At 37.4% G+C, this 12,741-nt stretch overlaps 3 protein-coding genes across 7 annotated transcripts; 2 read left to right on the top strand and 1 right to left on the bottom strand.

Annotated features, from left to right (window-relative positions):
• The first annotated feature begins 578 nt into the window (after positions 1 to 578).
• LOC110849515 (alpha-glucosidase) lies at positions 579 to 3,196 on the top strand. 2 transcript variants are annotated; one of them, XM_035850810.1, is made up of 7 exons: positions 579 to 892; positions 1,050 to 1,201; positions 1,263 to 1,442; positions 1,500 to 1,660; positions 1,727 to 2,754; positions 2,826 to 2,975; positions 3,053 to 3,196. In XM_035850810.1, exons 2-7 carry the CDS (start codon positions 1,078 to 1,080, stop codon positions 3,114 to 3,116), a joined length of 1,707 nt encoding a protein of 568 aa, XP_035706703.1. In that variant the 5' UTR covers positions 579 to 892; positions 1,050 to 1,077; the 3' UTR covers positions 3,117 to 3,196. The 2 variants fall into 2 exon arrangements, with proteins under 2 accessions (XP_035706703.1, XP_021952619.1); XM_022096927.2 differs by lacking the exon at positions 579 to 892 and having other exon boundaries at positions 949 to 1,201.
• Positions 3,197 to 3,355: 159 nt separating this feature from the next.
• LOC110849017 (carbohydrate sulfotransferase 11) lies at positions 3,356 to 5,657 on the top strand. The gene is made up of 4 exons (XM_022096392.2): positions 3,356 to 4,152; positions 4,235 to 4,449; positions 4,511 to 4,604; positions 4,676 to 5,657. The coding sequence occupies exons 1-4, from the start codon at positions 3,717 to 3,719 to the stop codon at positions 5,125 to 5,127; spliced, it is 1,197 nt and encodes a 398-aa protein (XP_021952084.1). The 5' UTR covers positions 3,356 to 3,716; the 3' UTR covers positions 5,128 to 5,657.
• Positions 5,119 to 12,717, bottom strand: LOC110848318. Of its 4 annotated transcripts, none has more exons than XR_004834610.1 (9): positions 12,613 to 12,717; positions 9,851 to 9,876; positions 8,626 to 9,789; positions 8,480 to 8,563; positions 8,312 to 8,398; positions 7,441 to 8,240; positions 5,670 to 5,741; positions 5,499 to 5,588; positions 5,119 to 5,435 (listed from the first exon to the last, which is right to left on the bottom strand). XR_004834610.1 is itself a non-coding variant. In XM_022095502.2 (6 exons), exons 3-6 carry the CDS (start codon positions 7,492 to 7,494, stop codon positions 5,169 to 5,171), a joined length of 483 nt encoding a protein of 160 aa, XP_021951194.1. In that variant the 5' UTR covers positions 7,495 to 8,240; positions 8,312 to 8,398; positions 8,480 to 8,742; the 3' UTR covers positions 5,119 to 5,168. The 4 variants fall into 4 exon arrangements, 2 of the variants coding, with proteins under 2 accessions (XP_021951194.1, XP_035706708.1); XR_004834611.1 differs by adding an exon at positions 12,432 to 12,469 and having other exon boundaries at positions 8,626 to 9,876; positions 12,613 to 12,713; XM_022095502.2 differs by lacking the exons at positions 9,851 to 9,876; positions 12,613 to 12,717 and having other exon boundaries at positions 8,480 to 8,742.
• Between the last annotated feature and the right edge of the window lie 24 nt (positions 12,718 to 12,741).

The following is a 12,741-nucleotide window of genomic DNA, read 5'->3' as shown; positions in this document are numbered from 1 at the left end:
GAAGACAAAGTGTTTATGATAATATAAAAAATAGACATAGTTTTCATTTTCATGAAGATATTCTTCAAAAATAGGGTGGAGAAGTATCGGTATTATGTAATTTGTGCATGCATTGTACAAATCTACATAAACAGTTAACAAAATTTTTGCAACACGTCATTAATTTATAAAATTCACATATATATAAATCTCAAGTGACAATTTATTATTATTGATTAAATTGTGCACTAAAAACGTTTGACTGCATTTCATCCGAAATTACAATAAGTATACAGATTTCAAGTGTTTTTAACACGTCGGTTAAAATTAACAAAGTTGTGTATGTTTAACGTCATAGTTCAATTAGTGATGTCACATCATTTGTTCAGATGTATTTAGGACTTTGTTCGTTTTTATGCAGGGTGAATTGGTGAATATATATTACTTTTTATTCTACAGGGAAAATAACTTAAATAAAAAAAGATGTTTTATGAAAATCTTGCATTTTCATCGAAATTATGCAATCTTTGTATTGAACGAGAAAGTAGGCAGTAGGCACGTAAATTTAAAGTATTGGAACATTGCCAAAATTTGTCTATTTCTTTTAGTTGATCACAAAATTCTATGTAAATATTTCATCTACTTCAGAACATTTAACGAAATTAATAAACAATTTTTATGGGACCTAAAAGTACACACCCTGTAAAATTCAAGCTTTTATTTCAATCATCTAAATTAAATTTATTTTGTCATTGGTTAAGTGGTTTCCAATCAATGACGTTAAAACTATCCGACGTGTCCTTTTACACAGTTATGCAAAATTGGAGTACCATTATCAACCGTGGACATTCGTATTATTGTCATATCTTTTGTGTGTCAACATGATATCGCTACATGATATTTAGTACACGAGGTAAGTGTTATGTAATAAGTTTTTTCCATATAAATACGACTCCCGTCAGTCACACCTCTCATCCTCAGTCAAAGAGTGGCGTTGGAACACATTCAATTTATTGCAAAAATCGCAAAAAAATGAGGCAAGTGAGACTGCTTCCCGTTTTAATTTTCAGTTTGCAAATTGTCTTCTTTACAAATGGTATGAAGATTCCTCAGAAGCAAGATCCCCTTCCAGAATTAAAATGGTGGGATTCTGGCATCATATACCAAGTTTATCCAAGATCTCATCAAGATTCGAATGGCGATGGCATCGGGGACTTGGCCGGTGGGTCATCATCAGCTTACCCTAAATTTTAATTATTAATCATCAATTATTTCTCATTCAGGAATCCAGTCTCGATTGGATCACTTTGTCGAATTGGGAATCCAAGCGGTCTGGATTTCTCCAATATATCAAAGTCCAATGGCAGATTTTGGCTATGATATTTCTAATTTCACCGACATTGCGCCGGTTTTTGGAACTTTGGACGATTTCAGGAATCTCTCCGACGCCATGAAAGAGCGAAGTGAGATTAAATTACTTCTAATTTTCGACTCAGAATCAATTAATACCTTGATTTCAGATATCAAATTGGTCATGGATTTCGTCCCTAATCATTCCAGCGATGAACACGTATGGTTCAATCGTTCCGTCAATCGCATCGAACCTTACACGGACTACTACGTTTGGAAAGATGCCAAAGGGTTTGAGATTGATGGGACTCCCATTCCACCAAATAATTGGGTACGCACATCACGAATTTACAATCTCCTCCTAATTGCACCACTTAATAATTAATTAATCTCACAGGTCAGCGTATTCGGAGGCTCCATGTGGACCTGGAACGATATCCGCCAACAATTCTACCTTCATCAGTTCGTAGCAAAGCAGCCCGACCTGAACTATGAAAACCCAAAAGTTCTGACCGAAATCCTTGCCGCGATCAAGTTCTGGTTGGACATGGGAGTCGACGGCTTCCGCGTAGATGCTGTCCCCCACATGTTCGAGGATCAACGTTATCTCGACGAACCTGCCGATCCCAACGCACCAGAAGGCTCCCTCCCCGATGAGTATCGATACTATCTCCATCCATACACCTACAATCTTCCCAAAGTGCTCGACGCCCTGGCCGAGATACGACAACTGATCGACATTTACACTGCTTTCGATGGGAAAGATCGGTGCATGATGGTCGAAGCCACCATCCCCAATTTGGACGACTTATTCCTCTATTATGGCACCGAATCTCGACCAATTGCCCACTTTCCCTTCAACTTTGAGTTCATCAACAGGATCAAGCCTGGTTTTAACGGGACCGACATCTTATCCATGGTGGACGAATGGTTTCAGAAAATGCCTCCCGGGGCGACAGCCAATTGGCTCGTCGGAAATCATGATAACCATCGCGTTTCGAAAAGATTCGGTGATTATATCGTTGATCCATTGAACATGTTGATCCATCTTCTCCCGGGCTCATCGGTGACCTATTACGGGGAGGAGATTGGAATGCAGGACACTTGGATTAGTTGGGTTGATACGGTCGATCCAGCCGGATGTAATGCGGGCGAGGATAGGTACGAATTATTCTCCAGAGATCCAGAAAGGACGCCGATGCAGTGGGATGCCACGAAGAGTGCGGGATTCTCCACGGCGGACAGGACATGGCTTCCAATTCATTATAATTACACCATTTTAAACGTGGCAGCACAATCTGGGAGTGACGAGAGCCACTTGGAAATTTATAAAAAAGTTGAACTTTTAAGAAGGTCAAATGCCTTCAAGTTTGGCTCGTTAGAGACCAAAGCGCCCAATGATGGAGCTGTTTTTGCATTCTCGAGGTGATTTACTTGTATTAAGAATTGGTAAATTAGAAAGTTTTTTTACAAGTTTTCTGACATTTTATTATCAGAATCTACAATTCCACCGGATTCATAATGCTTGCAAATTTTGGAGATGCACAGGAAACTGTGAATGCCAGTTTGGAATTTGAAGATATTCCAGCAATCGCCAGAGTGTATACCAGATCGCAAGGATTTGTTCCTGAGGGGACGTTTGTTGGGTGAGATTTTTTTTCAAAAATTAATTGTCCCTTCTAAACATAACTATATTTTTAAATGATCCCTATCATATTTGCAGATCGAGCATCAACACTAACGAAATCGTGATCGGAGCGAGACACAGTTTGATCGTGGAATTTTAATCCTGTTTTATTATTGAATTGTAACATAAATCCGATAAAACCCCGGATAAATTCTTAAATGCAAACTATTACGTAAACCATTTTCATTCTCGTGGATCATTTTCTTTACTTGTTACATGCTTTTGTTCGTAAGCAGAAAATAAACATATACCACGAATACATATGCACATAAACTTATGTAATGTCATCATCATGGTGCGTGAGTTAATGAGGCTGCAAAAGGTAGGAACGTGCATTAGCCGATGAACTCGTTCAAGGTTAGAAAAGTAGTTGATGGATCGCGATAATAAAAAACTTGATGTACATTCCATACAATATTCGCTACTTACCAAGCTTAGGATTAGCTAAAGCCTAAGGTAAACTGTAGCCAAAAAGCATAACAACAACACCACGCTACTGCCTGGAGTAATAATGAGAGTCTCAGTCTCACAACCTCCATAACAAATATAACAATGGGCCACAAAATAACACCATGTAATCCATTGTGTATGTCAAATAGGCTAATCCCTCTGTCTGATCCATGATGCGGTTGTGGTGAAAATTCATTTCATATGTCCATCCAACTCCTCCAGCAGACAATTCGATAAATTTCTCACCAAAATGTTGAGCAAACAAAACATTCAATTTTTAACAGTATTACTTTTCATTCTATTTTTCTTCTCATTGTTCACGCTCTACCGCAACATAACTTTCCCACCAGTGATAACAGAAAGTAACAGTCAGCAGATTGTAGACAAGTCAGAATTGCGTAGCAATAATCAGTTGTTGTTACCAAATGCAAATTACGGTGGTGGTGGCGATGATATTGACGGCGAGAATAATAACAATGTGGAAGATACCGCAATAAGTAACCAAGTACCGGTCCGGTATGGAAGTGACATTTTGAGGTCATCGCCGGCCGACGACGTTTCACAAGTTGTTGATTGGGAAGAAATCGAGGCTGAAATTAAAGTCAGGATTGAAAATGTGAACGAATTGTGTAAATCGTATCATTTGGGGAAGTATAAGTGGTCACATAACAGCAGCAATGATTTGGGTATGCATATGTAAACCTGGATGAATATGTAATTTATCCATGTATAAAATACGGACGTTAACACTTTCTTTTCAAATTCAAGGACTGAAAGAGCCACCAACACCCTTATTTTCATATTACTTTTGGAACAAGGAACACCACTTGGGATGGTGTCCCGTTTACAAGGCAGGGTCAACATCTTGGCTATGGAATATGATGATTTTAGCCGGATTTTCAGAAAAACAGTTGGAAAATCCTCCCAAACAATTAAGCAGTTTGGCCCGAGAAACGTACGGAGATGCGGAACCGGATGTGAAGGTGTGAATAATTGGTTGCAAAATTTCACACATTATTTCTAATATCGAGCACATTTTCTCAGACTGTGGAAAACGCTGTAAAATTGCTTATTGTTCGCCACCCCTTTGACCGCTTGGTGTCTGCGTATCGTGACAAGCTGTCGAACTCGAGCGTGGGTATGTACACTAATTTACAACCCATTATTACCTTATTATTCCATATTTACAATCCGTTATTGCATGCTCAGGCCATGAACACGGGACTCACCACTTTTACCTAAAATACGGTAAAAAAATCGTCCAAAAATTCCGCACGGATCCCACCATCTCACAAATTGAACCGACATGGCCAGAGTTCGTGCGATACTTATTATCCACGGATTTACTCCAGTACTCTGATGACCACTGGCTCCCAGCCTACTATTCCTGCACCCCTTGTCTCACCCAGTACGACATAATCGCAAAACTGGAAACGTACAATCGCGACCAGGGCTACATCATCTACAGATTAGGTCTGGACAAAGTACTAAAACCGAGATGGGCCCACAAACTACAGACTGACCGCACCCAACTTGTATCCTCGTATTTTGGTCAGCTAACAAAAACTGAAATTTCCGAACTCTACCAAAAATATTGGTTCGATTTCACCCTCTTTGGCTACGACTACAAGGAATTTTTAATCTACGGCAAAGAAACGTGAAAGATTATTTATTCATGTCTTACATATTAATTTCTTCTTCATCATTTCCAATACGGACTATACTTCTCGTTCAACTTGTGAATGCAAATTATCAACAAAATTATATAAATGAACGATCCAAGGCAGTGGAAACCGGCAATCACGGAGATCACGAAGCTGGGAGTCATACGCAGCGTGGACTCGACGATTGGCCCGAATCCCGTATTTTTAAACCGGTCCATCGTCAACATGACCACGACGACGGAAAACGCCATGGATTGGAGGAGGAGGAAGAAAATTATGATGTAGGAGAGGAAACGCTGGCGTTTCTAAAAAAAGTACAAAAATCTTCACATTTTTACCAAAAATTGCTAAGTAAATAAATCGCTTACCCAAACTAATCCGCAAAAAATGGCCACTCCAGTGATAAACAGGCCAACATCGTAAATCCAGAGGAATATTAAATCATACAAAGTTGGAATCTAAATATATAGACAAATTAAATCGAAAATTAGCATAAAATTTCCGAATAAATTATTAATACATTTTAATTCCAAACTTACAAATCCTATATTTTTTGAAATCACGTCACTTTGAAGTACCGCCGTTAAGGTCACAAGCGTAGCTGCCCACAACTATTGACACAAAATAAAATAATGAACTATCCTCAATCCAATTTGTATATCTACTTAAACTGCATCACAGCCACTTACAATATGCACCACGCATCCCACATAACACGACGCTTTGACACAAATTCGTCCCATTTTGAGCTTTACGTTAAACCAAAAGCTTCAATTTTTTCTTCTTACCGATCAACTTATCAGGATAAGAAAAACCATTATCACGATACTTATTAAGATAAGATACGTAATTTCCCGTATGGATAAGTTTCCTCTTCATGTACCTACGAACTTATCTTCGCAACTAACACCACACACCTCAATCACCTCAAACTTTTAAAGTACCACTGCCATGTTTGGCATGTAAAAATAGTAACAGATGCCCAGAACAGAAAAGGCGTGGATTGGCATAAAGGAAGAAAACGGATCTTTCTTAATGCCCGTGATGACTGAAAATGAATTCCAATCTTAGATGAGACGTGTGCACCTTGGCAGGTAAATAAATAAAATAAAGACGATCTAACGCGTCTTCTTGGTCTTCCTCGTCAATAATGAAAGTTCTTCTTCTAAGAGCGGAATGAATCTCTATTTATTTTATTTTCTATGTGTCACTGCCTCAGCTATTCCTTTCTTTTAGCGTCTTTAGTCCTACACATCCCAACTCCACTGGCGTCCTTGTCATCACAAAATGACAAATATCTACGTATGTATGAACTACTAATTAAGTCGCATTCTGTAATTAAGTAGTCAGCCGAATGCAAAGAGAAATGCGTTTTTACTCGTTGTAGATAATGTAAATATACGCCTTATTCTCGTCAGAATCTAAATAGATATGTGTAAATTCTGCGTTTTAAATTCGCAATATCTCACATTTATTATGAAATATAAAGATTTTTCACTAAATTTCATACAAATCTCAGTTAGATACACTTTTCCACTTCTCCTAACACTTATTTCCTACCGACCAGCACACCACAGCACCACTCCACGTACTAAAATCAATCTGATTATAGTTTAAATATTCACGTTAAAAATCAATCCGCCACTTTATATGGATGGAGGACAACAGTTGAAAATTCCGTTCTGAATTTTTTCCCAATGATGAATAACTACCCTACCGACCGCTTTTCAGAAGAAGAATGATACAAGAAGGTGAACAACGACTCATCAGTTTCTTAAAAACAGTGTCTCAATCATGACAACGACAACGGCGACGACGTCGACGGTTCTTCCTTCCTTTCTTCTACTACAATTTAAAACGCTACGTTTTTTGTGGATTAAGTCACTACTTACATCTGCATCCCAGTTAGTTACCTTCAAATGGAGGAGCTGAGCCTGTCAAAAAATGAGATTTAAACCGTCATCACTGCATTTTATGAACAAAGGCTGCCTTGTAAAGTGCAGGATACATATCCATCTTCTTCTCCTTGTACAAGTGAACATGAAATTTTTTGAAGTGCGAATCAGTGATGCATTTCAAGTGTGCTTTTATCTTTTACGATTCTTTTTATGTCTTCTTGGTTAACGGCAGAGAGTCAAACTCTGCATTGTAATTAGCGCATTGTCAATTTTTTCAAGAAACAGGAAGGCGTATGTACACAAAAGATTGTTCAAATTCAAATTCTTGAGATACACATATTTACATAAATTATGAATTTTTATATTACTTATTTACACGGCAAAATGGAAAAAGAGTCAGAATGTGTCTCACTTTTGAAAAGGAATAAATTATGTTACACAGCCAGCCAGCAGCACATCGTGACATTGAATTTTAATCCAAAGAAGAAAAAAATTAAAATTAGTCAAACCTCGCTGAATGGAAATCTACACTACTAACACTAATACTCGCTCACCGTGTCACTCATTTTTTGAGATGGTATAAGGAAGGAAATGCACAAAATCAGCTCATCTTATCACGTGTCATGCTACAATTATTTACACACAGGACAAAATTAGCTATTCATTTGCAGACACACTTTATGTATTTAGTTTCGCAGCTGACGTGATATTTAATAATTACGAAATATGGGCATGTACACACACATGCTCGCAGGATGATGTGGGACTCTTGTAACACATGGCTAATTACCAATTAGTCCAAAATTGCGTGTACATACATACAAGTCAAGGAATGTTTAAATTAAATAATTTCCTATTTCTTTGCATCATCGAAACCCAAGCTGTCACCATTTCGTTCTTCTTATTACGTAAGAATTTTTCTAAGTCGAGGTTTAGATCCTACTGCTGGCTCTGGTGATAGTAGAAATCCTCCTCTTCAGCTTCATACTCTGCCCGTAACTTATTTTTGAGATGGCTCGTGTAGCAGATAAGTATGCAGAGGTAGGTTATCGTCGAAATGATATTGAGTGTCAGGCAGGTCACTCTTATCAAGACTTCTTTCTCGTCCGTGAAAAACGTGTCGGGTTTCCAGGACAGGATCGTAATCACGCCAGCGAACAATTGCAAAATCATGAGAGAGGCGATCGAGATGTAGAGACTTTGCAGGGAGTCCTTGCAATTTAAAGAGGTTGCAAACTTTATTTTATGTTCTAAATATAATGAGAAATTGTGTTAATTATTACTGTGCGAATTCCAGCAAATATAATTCCTGCCAGGAGACAGAGTCCGAGACAGTAAATGACCACGAATGCCATTTCCGGGGAAGAAAGCTTTACAAAAATTTGGCATTGAATTCATGACCACTTGTTGAACTTGACAATTGTTTTCGTATGCGTGTAAAAAGTACTCACATGTCGTCCACTACCATCTCGAGAAGTTCCAGCGGTGTACGCGACGAGTAAAGTTATCACGGGAATTATCATGAGTGCTACAAGCTTAAGAAATGCATGGTTAGTAAAATTTCATGAAAATTTCATTGAGCAATAACGAGACTTACCAATTGGACAAAAACTCCAAAATAGGCTAAACCTCTCCGAGAAAATATGAGACAACACATTTGGTTTTATTTATTATGCAGAATCTTATTCTCTTGTTTTAAATACATATGTGCACACTTCTTTAAAGAGCGTAACATAAGGCCGCAAATAATTTTGTGTGTCAATGATTGACATGTATTTTTATAAACAAAGCACGTGTTTGCCTCACAATTAATTTATCACCCACAAGAAATTACGGGGTCCTATGTATGTATAAATAACCGGGGTCCATCACTTATAAGATGTCCTACGACGATTACCCATAAAAATTACAGCCTGTCGCACTCAGCAAACAACAAAACGGTTCGATATACCGCTGACTGAGATTTAATAATTTCCACTAAAAGTAGCAGCTAATAACATGATTACTGCTTATTAAATTTAAGAAACTTCTTACTTCTACCTACCTAACTGACTGAGCCCAAAGAGATGAAAATAGGAAAAGAAAACTACCAAGCCAAGCAATATTGGCGAATTTATCGGGGAAAGCAAGAGGCAAAAGAAAGTCTCAAAACCCGGCACCCGGGTCTGCTTACGTACTTTCATTCCATTCCTACTACCCACTTCTGACTCGGGCACCACATATTTAGCTGGTTCATACCGTACAACCGTCAGTCAGTCAGTTAGTAAACGCAATGAAATGATGGGTGATGTTCCGAAATAGATAAGGAAATGACCGCACGTTAGTGTTCGTCTGTACTAAATTCGGTCTAATGGGAAGTAGAATTCGGTTTTACCAGGGAGAAAGTAATGGTTCATTCGGCTCAGTGACTTAAGTATCAAAACTCCATTACTTAATGGTATTGGTAAAAGTAGGAGGTCGTGGAGGAGGTGAAGCCATGCATCAGAAACACAATACCGCAGACAGGTTGGACTTAACCGGTTATTATTTCATCTGATAAAGTCACATCCATTTCATAATAATCCGATAAGTAACACAAAATCCTGTGTTCTTTGATTCCATTCAATTTCATTTTCCCATAATTCTAACTACTACCCGACAGTTTTCAATCACGCTAATTCCCTTATTTGTCTAGTATTGATGTTAATTCCTTGTTCTACATGAATAATAATCCGCTTAAAGTCTATTTCTATGTAATAGAAACTCGAGCATTGTTCCGATCCTATAAAATTGATAAATGTATAGAAAATCAATAAATCCATAATTGGATAATGTATTAATACCAAACCACCATTCTTCCTTGGAGGACCTGTAGATATCAAAAAATACGAGAATATCACATTTACAGTCAAACAGATAATACCAGCCAATGCGATACCATACGAACGAAATTATCGGGAAGAACCATTATTATTAGTCGAGAAAGAATCGATCTTTCAGGTTTCAGCGACAATCAATACACTTGCACGTTAATGTAAAGGGTTATTCAAATCGAAAGCAAATTGGCCTCTGTACTACCCACTCTTGTGCTGAATAATGAATAATGACAGTTGTAGAGTATTAATAATGGGTTGACAACTGTCAAGAATTTTGTGGTGTGTTTAATGAGACGCAAAGTATACGAAGGACGTGCCGGTACTTTATGAAACTGAAAATTGAAGATGTTATTTATACGCCCTGATTTGATTTCAAGGATCTCTTTCGCTCTCTCAAAATTTACATGGCATTTTCAACTTGGCCGACATTTGTGAAGAGACGAAGTTCATATTTAAGAAAATTTGGTGGAGTCGGAACATGGAACCAACTTTCCCTTTTGTTACAGAGTTCGTTCCTTTATATCACGCGGATCATGGATGGATGGACATGACACGGATTGAAAGTTCGAAAGTTGCCGTGAAATGAAATGAGATTGCATCTGTCACTTCATACTCATAATTTCTTCGTCTGAAAGCCTGAAATTTTTCATGCTGGAAATATTTACTTATGAGCAAATTGATGGAGAACAACGATCCGACTTGTGTAAAAAAAATTGGTCAGAAAGTCTCAAACAATCCTCACGTGCTTCTTCAAATTAAGTATTTATGTATGTAATAAACGAGAAAAATGATGGGCTCGGGCTGTATAAAGTCTGCATTGTGAGTTTTTAATAATATAGGGCAGAACTATTACTGTAAATTGTGACTGTATTGTTGAATAGATATGCCTAAAAGATTCATCAAATATTCATTGACCTGGTCCCATTTATTTCTATGCAAGTTAGTATTGACAAAAACCTAGGGATCGATTTATTCCAAGCATATTTATTTTTAGTACTACAATAGTTACTTTTTTCGGAAAGTTTTGGTACAATATTATTTTTGGTACAATAATATTATTGAGAAGGTAAATATAAGGACCAATTTGCAAGAAATTTGTAATATGAGTTGTAAGTAAACTGTGTCACAATTAAGCACATAAATATTAGTATTATTTTAAAAGGGGAAATTGAGACTTGTCTCATCCTCAGTATTACGATGAATGCATTTACTAAACTTTCCTCAAGATTAAAAGTAGACCTAAATTGACACGATTTCAGATCATGATCAACTTTGTTATTCTGCATTATGCAAACTCAGTACGTTGTGCACAAAACAAAATAAAACACTATTGACTATTGTTCCAATCACCTCACACCATAATTACAAATCACATACATGTAAGTTTACATACACATACAACACGATTTGTCCATGTGGTCATCTCATGCATCCCGATCAATATTTTCATTCCACGAAAAAAACGACTTTTCCATCCTAAATCGGACACGTCCTAGCTCATGCAATTTCAAACCTTATCCGTATGCCCAACAGCTATTAAAAATATGATGCAAAAGTTGAATCATCTCATCATCAAATAGACAATCTGACTCCATATGCACGTATCGGTCACCCCATCATCCATTTCATTAATACGAGCAAAATTGTGCAACAAACCAGGATTGGATTTGCCCAGGCGTGCCGCAAAATCCTTACCAAACCAAAATTATTATTAAACTGGCTTCAGTCAGAAATATGAGCTGGATCATCAGCCAGCACGACTTGAAACTGGTCACTCCACGTGAACGTGGTGGACACAATTTTCGCACAACCACAACTACATGCAGATTTTGCATGTAGTTGTGCTGGCTCATTGGACGTGAGAATAAGTTGTGGTGGTATGATCGGCAGAGAGCTTCTGTAACTTGACTCCTTGCAATAATTCGCATCATGTTACTATTTTATTCGCCACTTTTTTAACTGAGGATGAGAGGAATCAGTCACCAGCACGTATGCGAAGGAACCATTTAAACAGAATTATCGTATGAGCATGACACGACATGATACAAAAAGGGAATTTTCCCAATTCTTACTACAGCGAAAGCTTTGTTTTCAATCCGTCGTCGTTCCAAATTATAACAGAAATTATGACGCGTTGATTTATTAGTTGGTAAATAAATAAGTACAAAAGTACGAATAACAACGGAATTACTCACATAAAAATGTACCACTTGTTTACGGGGTATTACGCATTTTTTGTGAGAATTGATTAAATGCATGCGTATTTTAAATGCAGATATACGTAACCTTAAATGTCGATTAATTAAATGCATATAAATAGTTGTAAACTTCATCATTTATACAAATCGCATATATAAAATTGATTAATCTGTGTCAAAACAACCCTCATTATTTACGATTAGACAGCCCTGCCCATTTCTCCACTATCTTATCAGATTCGGTAACGGATTTGATTATGTGATAAGTGTTTAAACAAAAATCTTGACTTTTTTTACGTAATTGGCCATCACCACTACTTAACCGAATGCTCATTCTCACTTTTACTTACATGAATAAGAACAGTCATCCTTTGTTTATTGTTCTCCTCTGGACATGATCCGGGTAATATGTAGTTTAGCACAATATCAGTTATGTATGTATTTTAGCATGCACATTATGCAATGATAAGTACATATCTACATACATAGTTTTTTTTTACGTAGCGCACATGTATTTCAATAGCTACTTACTTATGGTCAATCCGACCAGATGATGATGGTGATGATGGTCATCATTCCCCACTTGGATGATCGGGTTATCGTCACCTTATTCCTCTCTCTCTGTCTCTGCATGAAATGAATTTGCACGCTTTCTGCAAA

This window comes from Folsomia candida, unplaced genomic scaffold (genome assembly GCF_002217175.1).
Source record: "Folsomia candida strain VU population unplaced genomic scaffold, ASM221717v1 Fcan01_Sc004, whole genome shotgun sequence".
Lineage (NCBI taxonomy): Eukaryota > Metazoa > Arthropoda > Collembola > Entomobryomorpha > Isotomidae > Folsomia > Folsomia candida.
Note: the sequence above shows the minus strand (reverse complement) of the source record. Positions and strands in the feature narration are given on the sequence as shown.

Bases quoted from the DNA above. Each gene is read 5' to 3' on its own strand.
- LOC110849017 (XM_022096392.2), top strand. From the start codon at position 3,717: ATGTTGAGCAAACAAAACATTCAATTTTTAACAGTATTACTTTTCATT. The intron at 4,153-4,234 runs GTATGCATATGT...TTCAAATTCAAG, and splicing joins TAACAGCAGCAATGATTTGG to GACTGAAAGAGCCACCAACA. The intron at 4,605-4,675 runs GTATGTACACTA...TTGCATGCTCAG, and splicing joins GCTGTCGAACTCGAGCGTGG to GCCATGAACACGGGACTCAC.
- LOC110848318 (XM_022095502.2), bottom strand. From the start codon at position 7,494: ATGTCACGATGTGCTGCTGGCTGGCTGTGTAACATAATTTATTCCTTT. The intron at 5,589-5,669 runs GTAAGTTTGGAA...CTATATATTTAG, and splicing joins TTTCAAAAAATATAGGATTT to ATTCCAACTTTGTATGATTT. The intron at 5,436-5,498 runs GTAAGCGATTTA...TACTTTTTTTAG, and splicing joins TTTTTTGCGGATTAGTTTGG to AAACGCCAGCGTTTCCTCTC.
- LOC110849515 (XM_022096927.2), top strand. From the start codon at position 1,012: ATGAGGCAAGTGAGACTGCTTCCCGTTTTAATTTTCAGTTTGCAAATT. The intron at 1,202-1,262 runs GTGGGTCATCAT...TTTCTCATTCAG, and splicing joins TGGCATCGGGGACTTGGCCG to GAATCCAGTCTCGATTGGAT. The intron at 1,443-1,499 runs GTGAGATTAAAT...CCTTGATTTCAG, and splicing joins CGACGCCATGAAAGAGCGAA to ATATCAAATTGGTCATGGAT.